Source organism: Chanodichthys erythropterus, chromosome 3 (genome assembly GCF_024489055.1).
Source record: "Chanodichthys erythropterus isolate Z2021 chromosome 3, ASM2448905v1, whole genome shotgun sequence".
In the NCBI taxonomy this organism is placed as follows: domain Eukaryota; kingdom Metazoa; phylum Chordata; class Actinopteri; order Cypriniformes; family Xenocyprididae; genus Chanodichthys; species Chanodichthys erythropterus.
This window is the reverse complement of record NC_090223.1, coordinates 8,577,934-8,597,174: the sequence shown is the minus strand read 5'-3', so window position 1 is coordinate 8,597,174 and position 19,241 is coordinate 8,577,934. Positions and strand designations below refer to the sequence as shown.

Here is a 19,241-nt window from a genome sequence, read left to right as displayed (position 1 = left end):
ATCAATTCATAGCAGTAAATGAAGAGATGTCATATCGATCACAAATTCAGTATAAAGTACCGCAAGGCTCAGTACTAGGACCGTTGCTTTTCAACCTGTACATGCTACCCTTGGGAGATGTCATTATGAAGTGTGGTGTTAGTTCCCTTTCGAAAGGGAACTTGCTCTGCATTTGATTATGCAATGGGGAACGTCACACGTGACCCGATGTCTGAAAGCAAACTATACAACAACTCCAATCCCTATTGGCCGGCGACAGCCTATGACGTAATATGGCGAGACCCGGAAGTATAAAGGAGCGCCTGGAGAAACAGTCAGTATCTCTTCGTCTTTCGGGTCTGTTCTGTCTGATCACGACTATGTCGACTCCGGTAAAGAATTCTTTAACTCCCTTGGGTCGGCGGTCACGCCGGCGTGACCACCGCAGTTTTTTTCTAACCAGTGTGAAAGAGACTCAAAATACTCCGTCAATGTTTCACATACAATTAAGAGCTATACACTATTTTAATCTGTGGAATATCTTCTTTTATTTGTGTACACTCAGAGTAAAAACAAAATGTTGTGCTTTTTGCAAAATAAAGAAAACTAACATGATGCATGATCTCTCGTCTCCCTCTGAATGAAGTCCAATCTGACAGTTCTCAGAAAATGAACTGTAACTTAGTGAATACTAATCACAAAAAAATCATCGTCTCAATCGTGTATTTATTGTCTTGAAAGGTGTTTATCTGGATGTTAAAGCCATGGTTAGCGACCTCTAGAAGACATGCCGTTAGTTCCTGGTTCCTGTTCTTCTTTATATGAATTTGTGGACTAAAGGTGCACAGAGCGCCCTCCAACTGCAAGTATGAATTGAAAACAGTATCCAGCGTTCATAGTGATGACAATAAATCCTGAATAAATATTACTCCTCTGTATAGAAAATTGACAAACATATGAGAATCCATCAATATTTCTCCAAATGTGCATGCTTTTGAGCTAAAAGCCTATGTGAAATGCCATAGAGGTAACATATTTGTTCACACACTTTGCATCACAGAAATACATTATATTTTAAAGTATATAATAGAATACCATTATTTTAAATTGTAATAATATTTCACAGTATTGCTGTTTTTTCTGTATGTTTGATTTACACCATGATGAGCTTTGAGACATGATCACAGAGGGTTTTTTCACAGCCTACCTGTCTGAAAGAGCTCATTATTTATGCAGGTAATTAGAGCTCTTTATGCGATTCTTTTGTCTTCTCAGGTGAGAATCACCCATTATTCATGATGATTCACGCCTCCACGCATACTGTGTTTCTTGACCAAAGATGTTTTATAAAATTTAAATCTCTCTATTGTTTTATATGAACAAGCAGGCAGCATAATTTTTACCTCATTTTGAAGCAAAAACTCTAGTCTACAACCTCCAATACCCAGAAGTCTTGTGAACACAGATTTAATATATATTTTTTGGCTTTATTTCAGTGACTTAAATTTTTTGTTTTTTCAATAACCACGCATAAACGTTATTCCTTCAAAAATAAAGAAGTGAGAGTGAGATGGGCGATCGATTGTAAACACCGTTGCATTTGTAATCGATTCCCCAGCTACATAAGGGCGATTTATATCTACCCTCTCCTCTTCTTCTTTCACCTCCTGTATGTATATATATATATATATATATATATATATATATATATATATATATATATATATAAAATTAGGGGTGTGACGAGATCTCGTGCCACGAGATCTCGTCACACTAATATGTGACGAGATGTCTCGTCGAAAAGTAGTCTTGTGATGTTGCCATGACAGAGTGTTAGGATGATTAGGAAAGAATATGCCACCGCTTTGTTTACATTACGCCTCCACTGTCATTTTGCTTTGTATTTAAATAGAAAACATTTAATTCAGTTGGATAAGAGCCACACAGTGGCTCTAGCCCGCTCCATATTTACAGAGTTACGCGCAATTGTGAAAGTGAAAGTAAATGCGCATTACTGAGTACTAGTACTGAGCGCGCATTCAAACGCGATTTCAATACCCCGCATTTTGAAAGCGGCTCCCTGATGAATGCAAATCTCTCTCAATATGAAAGCTGTTTTAGGCTGGGAAGTGTAGTTGTAACCATCTCTTAGCTCTGTATCAGTGAAAAATTTGGTCTTATTTGCACTTTGAATATTGAGAGAGTGCGATTATGGTTGCACTTATTGTAAAGTGTTACCATAAAAAATGAATAACAGTTTTCTCTTAATCTTACTAAGCACAAACAGTAAGGTTTCATTTGTTAACATTAGTTAATGCACTGTGAACTATCATGAACTAACAATGAATGACTATTTTTATTAACTAACATAAACAAAGATGAATAAATAATGTAGCACATATATTGCTCATTGTTAGTTGATGTTGGTTAAAACATTAATGTTAATAAATGAGACCTTATTGTAAAGTGTTACCATTTCTATTTATACTGTTTTTATTTCTATGATCAGTCTGTGGAAAGGAGATCAATTAGGAGGTCAAAAGTTGTAGAAGCTCATAAATCATGTACAGTAAGGTCTGAAGAGACTGAAATCATACAGAAGAGAAGTCAGTCAGTTGAGTTAGTGGCAAAACCTTTTACAGTACTTGAGTATTGTTGTCTTTTACTGCATATGATAATTCATACTCAGAAAGTAGAACTGAAATGACATTCATTACAAGATGATTAGTTTCAACATTTCAAATACACCTGCAGAATATTTTTTTTCTAGTCATGTATTTCGCCATTGAGGATTTCTTAAAAATAGTGTGTAAAAATCTTGTCTCGTCTCGTCTCGTCTCGTCTCGTGAACTCAATCTCGAGTCTCGTCTCCTGAGATACCTGTCTCGTCACACCCCTAATATATATATATATATATAGACATATATAGACATATATCTATATTTATATGCATGTGTATACATATAGACATATATCATGCTCAGATGCTTCTTATGGTCAGACTGATGGCTGGGCCCATAGTGATTATTTCTGTCGGCCCGCTTTTTCGGTTTGATAATGAGAGGATCTTTTAGGCTTAAAAGACCCTTAGATTCCATCCTTTCATGTAAAAAGGAGTATTAGGAGTCTTTGGTCTTTGAGCCGCAGGAGGGTCTATTTTATGTGTTTTAAAATAAGACCTTGTTTTCCTGTATAGATTTCTGAGCATGTAGTCAGAAAAGTAGGGGGGGGGGGGCATTTGGGCAAACTGAAGTTGATAGGCTGGCTAGAATATATATTGTGCAGGCCACAAAATGGCCGCCTCTTAGACACCTGTTGTTTAGAGTAGCTTCTCATCTGCTGTTTTCTAGAGTAGTTTGAGTTAGCACTCGTCACTTCAGTTATTATGTATGTTTAGGTCGGCCTTAATCGGCCGCCTGACATTGTTTGCTTGTGAGCTTCGCTTTCTTTCTCTTATCCATGAGATTTGGAGGTGAAACCCAGGTTTCACTAGGCTTGTGGCCCTGTAAGAAGGCCCGTAGCTTAGCCGCCAGACTAGAGCTAGATTAGGTGTGTTATTTACATATAACCCTATGTATACTTCCCTTGTCATGTTGTATATTTCCTAGTTCTGGCCTCCTCCCGAAGGAGTTGTTAGGCCGTATGACCATTATCCCCTTGCTATGTAGGTGCAATTGTTGAGTTTAACAGCTAGGTTGTAGACTGTTTTTAGACTTCCTGATGCTGTTATCTCAGGTGGTAGGCCCTTATCTTTGCGTAGATAAGTCATGATGTGTGTGCTTGGCCCCACTTTCTAGAACTTTTATGCTATGGAAAATGTGATTTTTCCTCTGAGATACTTGTTTTCTTTAATAAAGTTTGAGTTGACGTTGCTAGTATTTAGCATCCATCCTCTATGGCTCAGTACAGATTTGAAAATCTGTATGGAGAAAATTATTTTCCTCTTTGAAAATAGCATATACATCAAAGCGTTGTGTTTGCTTTGAAGTTCTAGACTTTTGCCCTACAATATATGTGAGCTTACTTATGCTGCCACTGGTTAGCACCTGTTCTCATAATAGCAGGCTTTTTTATCTAGCCACTATTGGAGACATTGGTGACCTAATATTCCCCATTAGTAGGTTTATTGGTGTTACTGAGTGCATCACCTGTTGGATTGCATACTCAGGGTAGTATAGAACCACTTTTTGAGAAAAGCTGGTTTCTATTAGCTCCCTTTTTGTGATCTTGTTAACAGCTATATTGCATATAACTTTGATTGTAGGCTCTTATGGTTAATTAGCCTCCTTCTAGTTAGCAATTGTATTTCTAACAAGTGCTGTTAGATGATCATAGTTTGCTCACATAGTTTACACTGCCACAGGCTTTTGCTACGTGTCTGTTCGAGGCGGTAGGCCATTTTAGGCCTCCCTCAGACCATGTTGGCATTGTTTGGTTCCCTTTAGTCACATATGATTTAGGGTACATTGCCTGTTGGAATGTGTAGCCTAGCTCAGGTTGCACTTCCCACAGCTATTGTTGGGTTAGAGCTGGTTCCCTGTAGCTTGGTTCCCTTTATTTCACAAGCTGAAGCCACGTGTCATTAGAATGGTAGGCCCCAACAGGCCTCCTTTCTAGTTCACATGTTGGCACAGTTTGTGTTTATTCTGCAAACAGGCTGAACGCCACTTGTTGCTGAGATTGTAGGCCCCACAAGGCCTCCTTTTTTAGCTGACATGTTGGCAGGATGCCTGGGAATCCAAAAACCCATATCGCCATTGGCCATGTCCCATCTCTTGAGTAGGCCTTAAGCAGGCCTCTCGTGGAGTATGGCAGCGTAATATGCATTCCTTCTCTCAGTAGTGCGTGAAAGGTTTTCCACTGAATGCATGGCCTGATGGTTGATATGGTCTTGGACTGGCTGATGCCATGTGTTTACTAGGGTAGGCCCTAATAAGGCCCTAACAGGGACGTGCACAGACATTTTGGGGGGCAGGGGCTCAAGTGGAAAAAAGGGCACTTCTCATAATTATTTATTTAAAAAATAATGAACCCTTAAATATATTAAGACAACTTTGACTTCACTTACACTCACGCAATTGTTTTATACTCCACAGATTTCTACAAAATAATTAGTTCACACAGAGACCATGGTCTTCTTTAGTATTCAATTGGTTTATCACAAGAGAAGTCAACAGCAACTATTTTCAAGTAGCTATATATATTTAGAATAAATGACTGCACCAAGAAGAAGGACATAGTTTCACTAATAATTTGTTTATTTTGCACAAATCAATCAATCGTTTTAATTTTTTGGTGTTATTGGAATACTTCTTTCATGAAGTGGACAATTTTAAGATTTTACAATTTTACAATGTTAAGGTCCATTTTTGCTGCCATGTCTTTTACTCTAATGGAAAGAAAACTTAACCCTAACCCTACACATTTAGATGGAGTTTGTTTTAAGCCTACTACCCTCCGTCTGTTTGCATCTGTAGATTTCTTCTAAATTAACTAAAACAAGCTAATCTGCATATTTAAACACATCAAGAGTTTTTTTTTTTTTTTTTCCTGAACTGTTAATACATTATATATTATAACAAATGCCTGCAGAGGATGACAAAAGCCTGCTGATTTTTGTTGTTAGACAGCACAGCACGATCAAATCCACGATCAAAGCCACCATGATTAAAAATATATTATTAGTTAAATAATAATATTCGGCCACTTCTTTGTGATAGAAATGCTACAGCCACTGTAATTTCTTCAACAAGAATATGTGGACAGAGCGAGGGTTTAAACTTTTATTGATGTATTATCCTGTGTAAGTGTAGATGTAAGAATAGCATTATGTAGCTGATGCTGTATTATGATTTTAAATAGTTTTAATAAACCATGCATCCTTAGAAAACTGTCTAATAATGCGGTTCATGGATGTGCGTCCATGGAATGCTCCTCTTCTGGTATTGACAGCCCAACCAATATCTTTACCATGGTTCAAAACGCAATGCATAGCACAATAAAATGATTGAAATTATAATATGACATAAATTTCATTAGTATCAAATCAGGCAGATGTGTTGATTGTGGTCAAACTATTAATGCAGCGTTAAATGTATAAATAACCCTTAAATAGACAAAACTTTCAGGTTTGTGAACATAGGCTAGCCTACCTGAAAGAAATGCACGGGATGGATCCATCTAGGGCTTTTTTCTTTTTCGCTTCTCATCGCCAGACAGCAGTTGCATTTTTTTGCGGGAATAGTTGTCACAAGTTTTCAGCCAGCAGCAAACTCTAGGTGAGGTGGGGCGTGGCGCGCGTGCGTGCGGGCATGAATGGCGTGTCGCGGAGTGAGGGATCTGAACTCAACAAAGCCGACCTGATATAGTATTTTTTTTTTATTATTTGTTTTATACAGTAAATATATTTGTTTGACAGGGAAGCTGTGCGCAAACAGGAATATATATTCATTTATTTAAAAAAAAAAAAAAAAAAAGCACCCCAGAAAAAAGGGCACTTTCTTTCCAGGAAGAAAAAGGGCAGGGGCTCAAGCCCCTTTTTTGTCTATATGTGCACGTGCCTGGGCCCTAATAAGGCCTCTTTTTAGTTTACCTGTTGGCACAGTTTATGGACAAACGGCCTGAATGCCACTTGTTGCTGAACTTGGAGGCCCCATAAGGCCTCCTTTTTAGCTGACATGCTGGCAGGGTGCTTGTGAATCCAATACCACCATCGGTCACGCCCCACCTCTGTTGAGTAGGCTTTAAGCAGGCCTCTCGTGGAGTATGATGGCGTAATATGCATTCCTTCTCACGGTTTTATGCGTGAAAGGTTTTCCACTGAATGCATGGCCGGCTGGTTGGTATGGTCTTGGACTGGCTGATGCCATGTGTTTACTAGGGTAGGCCCTAATAAGGCCTCCTTTTAGTTTACATGTTGGCACAGTTTGTGTTTTTTATTCTGCAAACAGGCTGAACACCGCTTGCTGCTGAAATGGTAGGCCCCTCAAGGCCCTTTTGCTGGCAGGATGCCTGGGAAGCCATACCACCATCGGCCACGCCCCATCGCTGACGAATAGGCCCTAAACAGGCCTGTTCACGATGTATGGCAGCGTTTTATGTATTCCCTCTTTGGAAAAATCTCTGAATACATGGCCTACTAGTTGGTATGGTTATGGTAGCCACTGTGATGCCATGTGTTTACTAAGGTAGGCCTACTTCGGCCTCCGGTGTAGCATGTGGAGTTCAGTTATGTACTCCTCTCGCTGTGAGAGTAATAGGGTGCTTTTACCGAGTACTTTTGAGTGGCTGGCCCCTCAGAGTGAATGTTGTGGTGAAAACTTACTGAGGTTTGGTTTAAACTACATCTGCCTCCCTGAGTCTGATTCCTACTCTAGTTGAGCTGAATAGCCACCTAGCGCCTATGGTGGATCTATTGTACTCCTCGAAATGGCCACTAGACTTACGCCGTGTGTCTTAGAGGTTGCTAGGCCTTATGGGCTGCCTATTTGAACACGCTGGTGTATGTTTGTTTATATTTCTCTTTGAGAATTATCTGTATACACTTCTGGTTGAATCTAACCTCCTATGGTTCTGTTTTTTATCAGTCTTGGTGCCTAAAACACTGCCACGAGCTGATGCCACATGTCTGTTAAGGTTATAGGCCCATCCAGGCCTTCCTTAGCCCTGTGGGGTCTGAGGATTTTTGGGGCCCTGGAGAAGTTTTGACATGCCCTGACATTTGTGCTTTTTTCAGTTGTTCATAAACATATAAATGACAAAAGTGTCATTACACTGTATTCAGCACAAACTAGGCTACAATAATATGTGACGAACATGTATGTACATGTTTGTGTTTTTGAAGGAATAACGTTTATGCATGGTTATTGAAAAAACAAAAAACTTAAGTCACTGAAATAAGGCCAAAAAATATATAAATATATTAAATCTGTGTTCACAAGACTTCTGGGTATTGGAGGTTGTAGACTAGAGTTTTTGCTTCAGAATTATGTAAAAATTATCCTGCCTACTCGTTCATATAAAACAATAGAGAGATTTAAATTTTCTAAGACATCTTTGGTCAATAAATACAGTATGCGTGGAGGTGTGAATAATCATGAATATTCCTGTAATTCACACCTGAGAAGAAAAAAGAATCGCATAATGAGGTGTAATGAACTGCATAATAATGAGGCCTTTCAGTCAGGTAGGAAAAAACCCTCTGTGATCATGCTGATAAGAGGATTAATGTCCACTTTTGACAAAAAAAAAAAACATGATTTTTGTGATCTCATGCATGCACGTATTATTGCACATGATGTGAAGAAAATTTTGTATAGGCCTATGTTAAATCACAGTACCAGTCAAAAGATTGGACACATTTTATAAAAAAGAAGTCTTAAGTCTCTAACCAAATAATGGTTTTCTATTTTAATATACTTTAAAATAGGGCTGGGCGATATATCGCATGCGATTGTCACGCGCATTTTGTCAGTAAAGCCGGTTCCCTGATTGCCGCTAAATCGCCATCACCTGCTTTCAAATGGAGCGGCATTTAATAGACAGAGCCGTAGATCACTGATAAGCCACGCAATATCGTGTTCATTATCGAAGGCGATACATCTGCGATATGAACGCGATATTGCGTGGCTTATCAGTGATCTACGGCTCTGTCTATTAAATGCCGCTCCATTTGAAAGCAGGTGATGGCGATTTAGCGGCAATCAGGGAACCGGCTTTACTGACAAAATGCGCGTGACTTCGCCAGTCGGAGATCACTAAAATTAACATTAAAGAGGTGTGTGAACTTGCAAATTCAATGTCAGCAGAAGTAATTTGTTCTGGCCCTCTTCCTGTTCGTCGGAGTGATGAGATAGTTAGCAGGTTATCATCACTCAATGGCTGGCTGTCTAAGTGGTGTCCGCAGAATAATATAGGTTTCATAGACAATTGGAAAAGCTTTTGGGGCAGACCTGATCTGTTGAAAAGAGATGGTATTCATCCCTCCCGGGATGGTGCTGCTCTTCTATCTAGAAATTTGGCAAATAGTCTTAGAGCTGAAACATGACAAACCAGGGCCCAGATCAGGACGCAGACAAACTGGCTAAACCGATCGTCTGCTAGCCGCCTCACGTCACAGAACTCAAATAATTCACAGCACATAGAAACTCTCTCACCTAGATATTATCACATAGAGACTGTGTCTGTACCTCGAATACAAATACAAAAAACTTCCGAAACCTTTTAACCCTCTGGAGTCTGAGGCTGATTTTGGGCCCTGGAGAAGTTTTGACATGCCCTGACATTTGTGCTTTTATCAGTTGGTTATAAACATATTAATGACAAAAGTGTCATTACACTGTATTCAGCACAAACTAGGCTACCATAATATGTGAGGAACATGTATGTACATGTTTGTGTTTTTAAAGGAATAATGTTTATGCGTGGTTATTGAAAAAACAAAAAAAAAAAGTAACTGAAACAATACCTCAAAATGCATACTAAATGTTTTTTCACAAGACTTTTGAGAATTGTATATTTTAGTGTAGAGTTTTTGCTTCAAAATGATGTGGAAATGATCCTCCCTACCCTGACACATAAAACATTGTATTGATTTTAAATTTCTAAGACACTTTTTGTTTAGGTAGGCCATATGCGAAGAGGTGTGACTCTTCATGAATAATGAAGTGATTTACACCTGGGGAGATTAAGACCCTGCCCCTAATGAGCCGCATAATGAGCCATTCAGTCAGGAATGTGACTGAGTCAACTAAGAAAATGCAAAGACAAGACATATCATTGTTTTTTTTCTTTTTTATTTAAAATAAAGTTAACAATATAATCCACATATAAACTAGGGTCAAAGGCACATTTTGTGTATACAGGCAAATAAAGGTAAGGTTTATAAAAAAAGCCCACTTTTACACCCTATACATAACCTGCTTGATCACATATAGATAATCTTTGCAGCCCAATGGTCAGTGAGAGGTGGTGAACAGAGAATCTGAACAGTCACACATCTGTGTGCCATTTTTGAAAACAGTTCCTTTTCAACTGAAGACACAAGTAAATGTCACATGCCTGGCATTTCCAAGGTGTGTCTTGCCTTTTACCAAGCTGTACTTTGCAAAGCATGCAGTTCCGACGACCAGCGGTGGCATTATTCCTTGCATCTGATGTCAGCTCTGCTCCTGGAACCGGTACATGGTCACTTTTGGTCTGTTTTGGAGCTGCTTTCTGTGACGACACACCACAGAGCTCTGCAATAAGCTGTTCTATGAACTCTTTATGGGTCATGGTATCGTATAGGTCTTTGTGTATAATGAAAGCGTTTGTGGCAGCAATGTCCAGGAAGTGTAGAAAGATCTTTCTGTACCACTTCATTGTTTTGTGTTGTGTTGTGTAGTATTGTATCAGCTGATCAGACAGGTCGACACCCCCCATGTGTTGGTTGTATGCAGTCACAGGTGCAGGACACGGAAATGTCTTTGTCCTCCATGTACCTTGTGATTTCACCCTCCTCTGCACAGTGTCTCCACTATAAGCAGCATGGATGGTAGAACAGACAGATATATGATGATTTATCATATATATGATATATCATCATCAAATATATTATATATATTATCATCAAATATGAATCTTATGAATATTATCATCAAATATTATCATCAAATATGATGATTTGCTACTTATGAAACATTTCTGAACAATTGTAAACAATAAATGTTTCTTGAGCTGCAAATCATCATATTAGAATGATTTCTGAAGGATCATGCGACACTGAAGACTGGAGTAATGATGCTGGACATCACAAGAATAAATGACTTTGTGAAATATATTCAAATAGAAAACAGTTATTTTAAATTGTAATAATATTTCACAATATTACTGTTTTTACTGTATTTTTAATTGAATAAATGCAGCCTTGGTGAGCAGACGAAACTTATTTTAAAAACATGAAAAATCTTACAGATTTCAAACTTTTGAACGGTAGTGTATATAGGCCTACCATATAGTGGGTAAAAGTGTACTTACTCTTTCTCATTTCCGCCTGTGTTGCTGCGTGCCCTCCTAGTGGGAATTGCAGGTGAATGTGAGAGTGATGGATCCACATTCCTAAAAAAAAATGTAAAAAAAAAAACTGTTATTATTAGCATATAAGATAATACTCTCATACCATTAGCTATGCATAACTGACAGGAAAGTAACAGGTATACAAGCATGCTGTATATGTCTGTCAATTGGCCATTACCGGACAAAGTGTGCGAATATGTAAACGTTTACAGTCTGCTATATCAGTTAGCACATTTAGCAAATAGCAACATGTTCGCGCATTTCACAACCAAGCATATTTTAGCACATTCACGCCTATCATATACGCTACTTAGATACGCTATATATATATATATATTTATAGATAGATGTAAATATAAGGCAAATATAGATGTACGCTTATATATAAAACAAAAAAAACACGTCAAATAATTTAAGTATATCAACAGAAAAGCATTCTATTTATAAGCGTTTTTATGAGATAAAGTTATATATATAGTTATATAGATAGTTGTAAATATAAGGCAAATATATATGTACGCTTATATAGAAAAAAAAACACGTCAAATAATTTAAGTAAAACTAAATCACTTACTCATCAGAAACTGTATCTTCAGCTGGATCAAGTCGCTCTTCAAAATGCAGACGTTCATCGTCAGAGTCGTGTTCTTCTTCCGAGGAAAAAGTGAACTCTTCCTCACTGTCCAGGACCATCTGAAGAGCCTGCTCACCTGAGTAGCGTGCCATCTTCCAAACACGAAGGAAAGCGAATGAATCTGATGAAACTTGATGCTTTTTAAGATGCTGTTAGGGGCGTTTACAGTTTGCATAGATCGCCTCAGCACATTATCTTATGAATAGAGCGCTCTGCGCGTGGGCGGGCACACATTAAAGATAATTAGGTCAGACAGGAGAAACAGTACCTCTCTTTACTTTTATACTGATTACATAAAGGGAGAATATTTGTTTTAGAATTTATTTGTTTTGTTTAAAAGTAGATACTTAAAGCTTTCCAAAGACATATCTCTCATGTCCATGTAGCATGTATTAGCCATCTATTTTAGTTACTTTTAGTGACGTTTTAGAATGATGTTTGCAGAGACGGAGACGGCAGGACAGCACACCCTGTATATTTTATTTATTTTTAAAAAGCACAAAGTTTTATTTTGATTGTGAGTGTACACAAAAAAAGAAGACATTCTATAGTTTCAATTGATATATTACTTATGTCTCTATGACAAAAAATGACGGAGTATTTTAAGTCTGTTTTGCTGCAATGTGAAAGAAAAACTGCAAAACGCGCCGGCGCATTTTTAGACCTCAGAGTGTTAAGGGTAAAAATTTAATTGATGTTCAAAAAATGAAAATCACAGATAAATCAGATAAACAAATGATAAAGCTTGGGTTACTGAATATTAGATCTATTTCTTCAAAAGCACTTATTGTAAATGAAATTATCACAGACAATAAACTAGACTTGCTGTGTTTGACAGAAACCTGGCTAAAACCAGACGATTACATTACTTTAAATGAATCTAGTCCTCAAGGTTATGATTATCGACACAATCCTCGACAGAAAGGCAAAGGGGGAGGTGTTGCTGTAATTTATAGTAATATATTCAGAATCATTCAAAAGAATTTCAAATATAATTCCTTTGAAGTGATGGTGCTTTATGTAACATTATGTAAGTTGATATTTGTGCTGGCTACTGTATACAGGCCACCAGGGCACCATACTGACTTTATCAAAGAATTTGCTGATTTTCTATCAGAGTTAGTACTGGCTGCGGATAAAGTCCTTGTTGTTGGTGATTTTAATATCCATGTAGATAATAATAAAGACGCATTTGGATTGGCATTTGCAGACATTTTAAACTCTATTGGAGTTAGACAACACGTGTCAGGACCCACTCATTGTCGTAATCATACCCTAGATCTAATACTGTCGCATGGAATTGATATTGATGCTGTTGAAATTCTACAGAAGAGCGATGATATATCAGATCATTACTTAGTCTCGTGTATAATACAATTAGCCAAGGCTACAAAACCACCACCCAGCCATAAATATTGTAGAACCATCACGTCTACCACTAAAGATTGCTTTATAAATAATCTCCCCGAGCAGTTTCATCGCCTTAGTATACCTGACAACTTAGAAGAACTCGATGCTGCAACAGAAACTATTGGCTCTCTTTTTTCCAGCACATTAGATGCAGTCGCTCCTTTACGTCTAAAGAAGATTAAGGAAACTAATCCAACGCCGTGGTATGATGAGCACACTCGGGCTCTAAAACGAGCTGTTAGAAAAGCTGAACATAGTTGGAAGAAAACAAAACTAGAAGTTTTTCGCCTTTCGTGGAAAGAAAAAATGATTGAGTACAGAACGGCTATAAGAAATGCTAGATCTACTTATTTTTCAAATCTCTTAATAGAAAACAAACATAATCCTAGGTATTTATTTGACACAGTGGCTAAATTAACTAGAAACAGAGATTCAACTGCTGACGTTTCCATAGAGCACAGCAGTAATGACTTTATGAACTTCTTTACTTGCAAGATTGATAATATTAGAGAGAAAATTATAAACATGCAACCGTCTACAGTTTCGCTTCAGACAGTGCACTGTAGTGTCCCTGAGGTAAAACTAGAATCATTCGCCGCTATAGGAGAGGAAGAATTATCTAAACTTATCAAATCATCAAAATCAATTGGGTATGTTAGACCCAATGCCGACTAAACTACTGAAAGAAATGCTTCCAGAGGTCGTAGGTCCACTTCTTGATATAATTAATTCATCCTTAACACTAGGATACGTGCCAAAAACCTTTAAGCAGGCTATTATTAAACCTCTTATTAAAAAACCTCAACTAGATCCGAGAGATTTAGTAAATTACAGGCCAATCTCGAATCTACCTTTTCTGTCAAAGATACTAGAAAAGGCAGTTTCAACACAACTGTGCTCCTTTTTAGAAAGAAATGGAATCTGTGAGGATTTCCAGTCAGGATTTAGACCATACCATAGTACTGAGACTGCTCTCGTTAGAGTTACAAACGATCTACTCTTATCATCCGATCGTGGCTGTATTTCTCTATTAGTGTTATTAGATCTCAGTGCTGCTTTTGACACTATCGATCACAACATTCTTTTAAAAAGACTTGAAAACTATATTGGCATTAGTGGAATTGCTTTGGCATGGTTCAAATCGTACTTATCTGACCGTTATCAGTCTGTAGTAGTTAATGAAGAGATGTCGTATAGATCACAGGTTCAATATGGAGTACCACAAGGCTCAGTACTAGGACCGTTGCTTTTCACTCTGTACATGCTGCCCTTAGGAGAGATAATTAGGAAGCATGGTGTTAGTTTTCACTGCTACGCTGACGATACTCAGCTCTATATTTCCTTGCGCCCTGACGAAACCTACAAATTCACAAAACTAACAGAATGCATAGCTGACATTAAAAACTGGATGACAAGAAATTTCTTATTATTAAATTCAGAAAAAACTGATATCCTAATCTTCGGACCAAAAACTTCCTCACGAAAAAACCTTGAATACTCTCTAACACTTGACGGGTGCTCCATTAAACCTTCGTCCTCAGTTAGGAACCTGGGTGTGCTCTTTGATACCAATCTTTCATTTGAAAGTCATGTTTCTAGTATCTGTAAAACCGCCTTCTTCCATCTAAAAAATATATCTAAATTACGACATATGCTCTCAATGACAAATGCGGAACAGTTGGTTCATGCATTCATGACCTCAAGACTAGATTATTGTAACGCTCTACTGGGTGGTTGTTCTGCTCGGCTTTTAAACAGACTACAGTTGGTCCAAAATGCGGCAGCTAGAGTTCTTACTAGAACCAGAAAGTATGACCATATTAGCCCAGTTCTGTCAACATTACATTGGCTCCCTATTAAACATCGTATAGATTTTAAAATCTTGCTACTTACTTATAAAGCTCTAAATGGTTTAGCTCCCCAGTACCTAAGTGAGCTCTTAATGCATTATAGTCCTTCACGTTTATTGCGATCTCAGAATTCAGGCCAGTTGATAATACCCAGAATATCAAAATCAACTGAAGGGGGCAGATCCTTTTCCTATTTAGCACCTAAACTCTGGAACAATCTTCCTAGCATTGTTCGGGAAGCAGACACACTCTGTCAGTTTAAATCTAGACTAAAAACACATCTCTTTGCTCTTGCATACACATAACACATTATCAATACATTAACATTTTTCAAATCCGTTAAAGGATTGTTATGCTGCAATAATTAGGTCGGCCGGAACCGAGAACATTTCCTATAACACTAGATATACCTGTACATCAGAATAAGAATGGCATCTACGCTAATATCTGTCTCTCTGCTTATCCTGAGGTTTGCCGGGTGCTGGATCCAGGCCGTATCCAGATCAGATGGAGAACCTGTGTCTGGACCTGACTACAACGTAGCCCAGGAGACAATGGGCCTACAGATCCAGTTCTGGCTGCATCTATAATTCAGATTTTTAATCCCCGTATCCGCTTACATATATTTATATATAATCTATTTTTAATCTCTATAATAAAAATGTATAATTCAGATTTTGATCTCCATATCCATTTACATATATTATATATATCTTCCAAGGGGTTTTTTCCCTCCTAGGACTTTTTTCCCAGTGTTAGCACGCTGGGTTTTTCTCCTAGGGGGTTTTTTCCACCCCTGGGAGTCAGCCGACATTGGCTTAATGTAGCACCATCTTGTTTGTACAGCTTATTTTTAACCACTTCCCTTTTTTCTGTCCTTCTAATATGTAAAGCTGCTTTGAAACAATTACCAATTGTAAAAGCGCTATATAAATAAATTTGACTTGACTTGACTTGACTTATATGTTCTTAAAGGGTTAGTTCACCCAAAAATGAAAATTCTGTCATTTATTACTCACCCTCATGCCGTTTCAGAGACCTTCGTTAATCTTCAGAACACAAATTAAGATATTTTAATTGAAATCAGTTGGCTCCGTGAGGCCTCCATAGGAAGCAATGACACTTCCTCTCTCAAGATCCATAAAGGTACTAAAAACATATTTAAATCGGTTCATGTGAGTACAGTGGTTCAATATTAATATTATAAAGCAACGAGAATATTTTTGGAGCGCCAAAAAAACAAAATAACGATTTGTTTAGTGATGGCCGATTTCAAAACACTGCTTCATGAAGCATCGGAGCACATTGAATCAGCCTATCGAATCTGCTGTTCGGAGCGCCAAAGTCAGAACAGTCCCTCAAGACAATAGATACTGACTGTTTCTCCAGGCGCTCCTTTATACTTCCGGGTCGCGGCATATTACGTCATAGGCTGTCGCCGGCCAATAGGGATTGGAGTTGTTGGATAGTTTGCTTTCAGACACTGTGTCACGTGTGACGTTCCCCATTGCGTAATCAAACGCAGAGTCTCGTTCCCTAGTTCTCAGGGAACTATGGTTACATACATAACCTGAGACGTTTTCACTGTTACACTGATAATGCATTATCAAAAATGGCATAATTATCAATAATTATCAAAAATGGCAGTATTATAAAGTCCTTTCACATCACCATTTTGAATGTTCTTCACATAATAGGCCTGTAAGTGGCACCTGGGCTTCACTGAACCAACTATGGTAGTTGGATCAAAATAAATAAAAATAAACAGGAATGTGCACATTGTCATGTTAATTGTAATAAAAAGAATTTTGTTTTATTGACCACAGTATTATCATTGATATTTGTTTGAGAGAGGCCTCAAGCACTAACATGGATGGATTAAATTGCAGAGGACAAATTTGAAGTATGGTTATCATAAAGGCCTTCACATTTGACTCATTATAAAGTGTTCAGATCACCATGTTAACTGTTTGGAGAACAGTGACTTGAGTTTAGACAAGTATATCAAATCGATTGAGAAAATCTGTATTATGGTAGCATTTTGTTAATTATTTTAAGGGAAACCATTTACCTCAAAATCTCCAGCTTACAGTTCCTCTTCAGTCCATCAGAAAGAAGCTTCACTCCAGAATCCTGTAGATCATTGTTACTCAGGTCCAGCTCTGTCAGGACAGAGTTTGAGGATTGCAGGACTGATGAAAAACTCTCACAAGACTGAACAGTGAGATTACAGTGAGTAAGGCTGAAAGAGAGCAGAGCACACACATCAACAGTCAGATCATCTACAAACACTACGACCTTCTTACTGTAAATTATCTCTTATATGTTCTTAAAGGGTTAGTTCACCCAAAAATGAAAATTCTGTCATTTATTACTCACCCTCATGCCGTTCCAGAGACCTTCATTAATCTTCAGAACACAAATTAAGATATTTTAATTGAAATCAGTTGGCTCTGTGAGGCCTCCATAGGAAGCAATGACACTTCCTCTCTCAAGATCCATAAAGGTACTAAAAACATATTTAAATCGGTTCATGTGAGTACAGTGGTTCAATATTAACCCTCAGGGGTCTGAGGTTTTTTGGGGCCCTGGAGAAGGTTTGACATGCCCTGACATTTGTGCTTTTTTCAGTTGTTCATAAACATATTAATGGAAAAAGTGTCATTACACTGTATTCAGCACAAACTAGGCTACAATAATATGTGAGGAACATGTATGTACATGTTTGTATTTTTGAAGGAATAACGTTTATGCATGGTTATTGAAAAAACAAAAAACTTAAGTCACTGAAATAAAGCCAAAAAATATATATTAAATTTGTGTTCACAAGACTTCTGGTTATTGGAGGTTGTAGACTAGAGTTTTTGCTTCAAAATGAGGTAAAAATTATGCTGCCTGCTTGTTCATATAAAACAATAGAGAGATTTAAATTTTATAAAACATCTTTGGTCAAGAAACACAGTATGCGTGGAGGCGTGAATCATCATGAATAATGGGTGATTCTCACCTGAGAAGACAAAAGAATCACATAAAGAGCTCTAATGTCCTGCATAAATAATGAGCTCTTTCAGTCAGGTAGGCTGTGAAAAAATCATGTCTCAGCTCATCATGGTGTAAATCAAACATACAGAAAAAACTGCAATACTGTGAAATATTATTACAATTTAAAATAATGGTATTCTATTATATTCTTTAAAATGTAATGCATTTCTGTGATGCAAAGTGTCTGAACAGTTATGTTACCTCTATGGCATTTCATATAGGCTTTTAGCTTAAAAGCATGTGCATTTGGAGAAATATTGATGGATTCTCATATGTTTGTCAATTTTCTATACAGAGGAGTAATATTTATTCAATATTTATTGTCATCACTATGAGTGCTGGATACTGTGTTTTCAATTCATACTTGCAGCCGGAGGGCGCTCTGTGCACCTTTAGTCCACAAATCCATATAAAGAAGAAGAAGAACCAGGAACTAACTGCATGTCTTCTAGAGCTCGCTAACCATGGCTTTATCATCCAGATAAACACTTTTCAAGACAATAAATACACGATTGAGATGATGAATGCATGCATTTCCTCTGAATTTGCATCTGAATAGCGCTGGCTCCGTGGGCGTGGCCGCATTAGCGGGTAATGAGCTGGATCACTGACTTCTGACATGGCTCTCTTTTCATACAGATTACATAAACACAGAATTTTTGTTTTCGATTTGACTTACACGATTTAAAACCTGACATTTCAACGTTTTTTTAGACAGAAGTCTCATTTTTTTGTGATTAGTATTCACTAAGTTACAGTTCATTTTCTGAGAACTATCAGGTTGGACTTCATTCAGAGGGAGACGAGAGATCACGCATCATGTTAGTTTTCTTTATTTTACAAAAAGCACAACATTTTGTTGTTACTCTGAGTGTACACAAATAAAAGAAGATATTCCACAGATTAAAATGGTGTATAGCTCTTAATTGTATGTGCAACATTGACAGAGTATTTTGAGTCTCTTTCACAATGGTTAGAAAAAAAATGCGGTGGTCACGCCGGCGTGATCGCCGACCCCAGAGTGTTAATATTATAAAGCAACGAGAATATTTTTGGAGCGCCAAAAATAACAAAATAAAGACTTATTTAGTGATGGCCGATTTCAAAACACTGCTTCATGAAGCATCGGAGCACATTGAATCAGTGTGTCAAATCACGTGACTTTGGCGCTCCGAACAGCAGATTCAATACACTGATTCACTGTGCTCCGATGCTTCCTGAAGCATTGTTTTGAAATCGGCCATCACTAAATAAGTCGTTATTTTGTTATT

The 19,241-nt window shown here is 37.6% G+C and overlaps 2 protein-coding genes across 8 annotated transcripts in view; one reads left to right on the top strand and one right to left on the bottom strand.

Moving 5' to 3' along the window:
* Window positions 1-19,241, bottom strand: part of LOC137017021 (NACHT, LRR and PYD domains-containing protein 3-like) — a 114,107-nt gene that overhangs the window by 63,932 nt on the left and 30,934 nt on the right. For 4 of the 7 annotated variants that reach the window (XM_067380910.1, XM_067380911.1, XM_067380912.1 and 1 more), the window contains exon 8: window positions 17,000-17,170. In XM_067380910.1, coding sequence (XP_067237011.1) covers window positions 17,000-17,170 — 171 coding nt within the window. Of the gene's footprint in view, window positions 1-9,829; window positions 10,496-10,995; window positions 11,077-11,608; window positions 11,761-16,999; window positions 17,171-19,241 lie in introns of those variants that run through there. The other 3 variants (XM_067380913.1, XM_067380914.1, XM_067380915.1) reach the window with 3 other exon arrangements.
* On the top strand, window positions 14,337-15,233 carry LOC137017029 (uncharacterized; the record flags this gene model as incomplete). The annotated part of the gene is made up of 1 exon (XM_067380922.1): window positions 14,337-15,233. A coding segment is annotated over one exon (897 nt), but the record flags the coding sequence as incomplete, so codon positions are not given.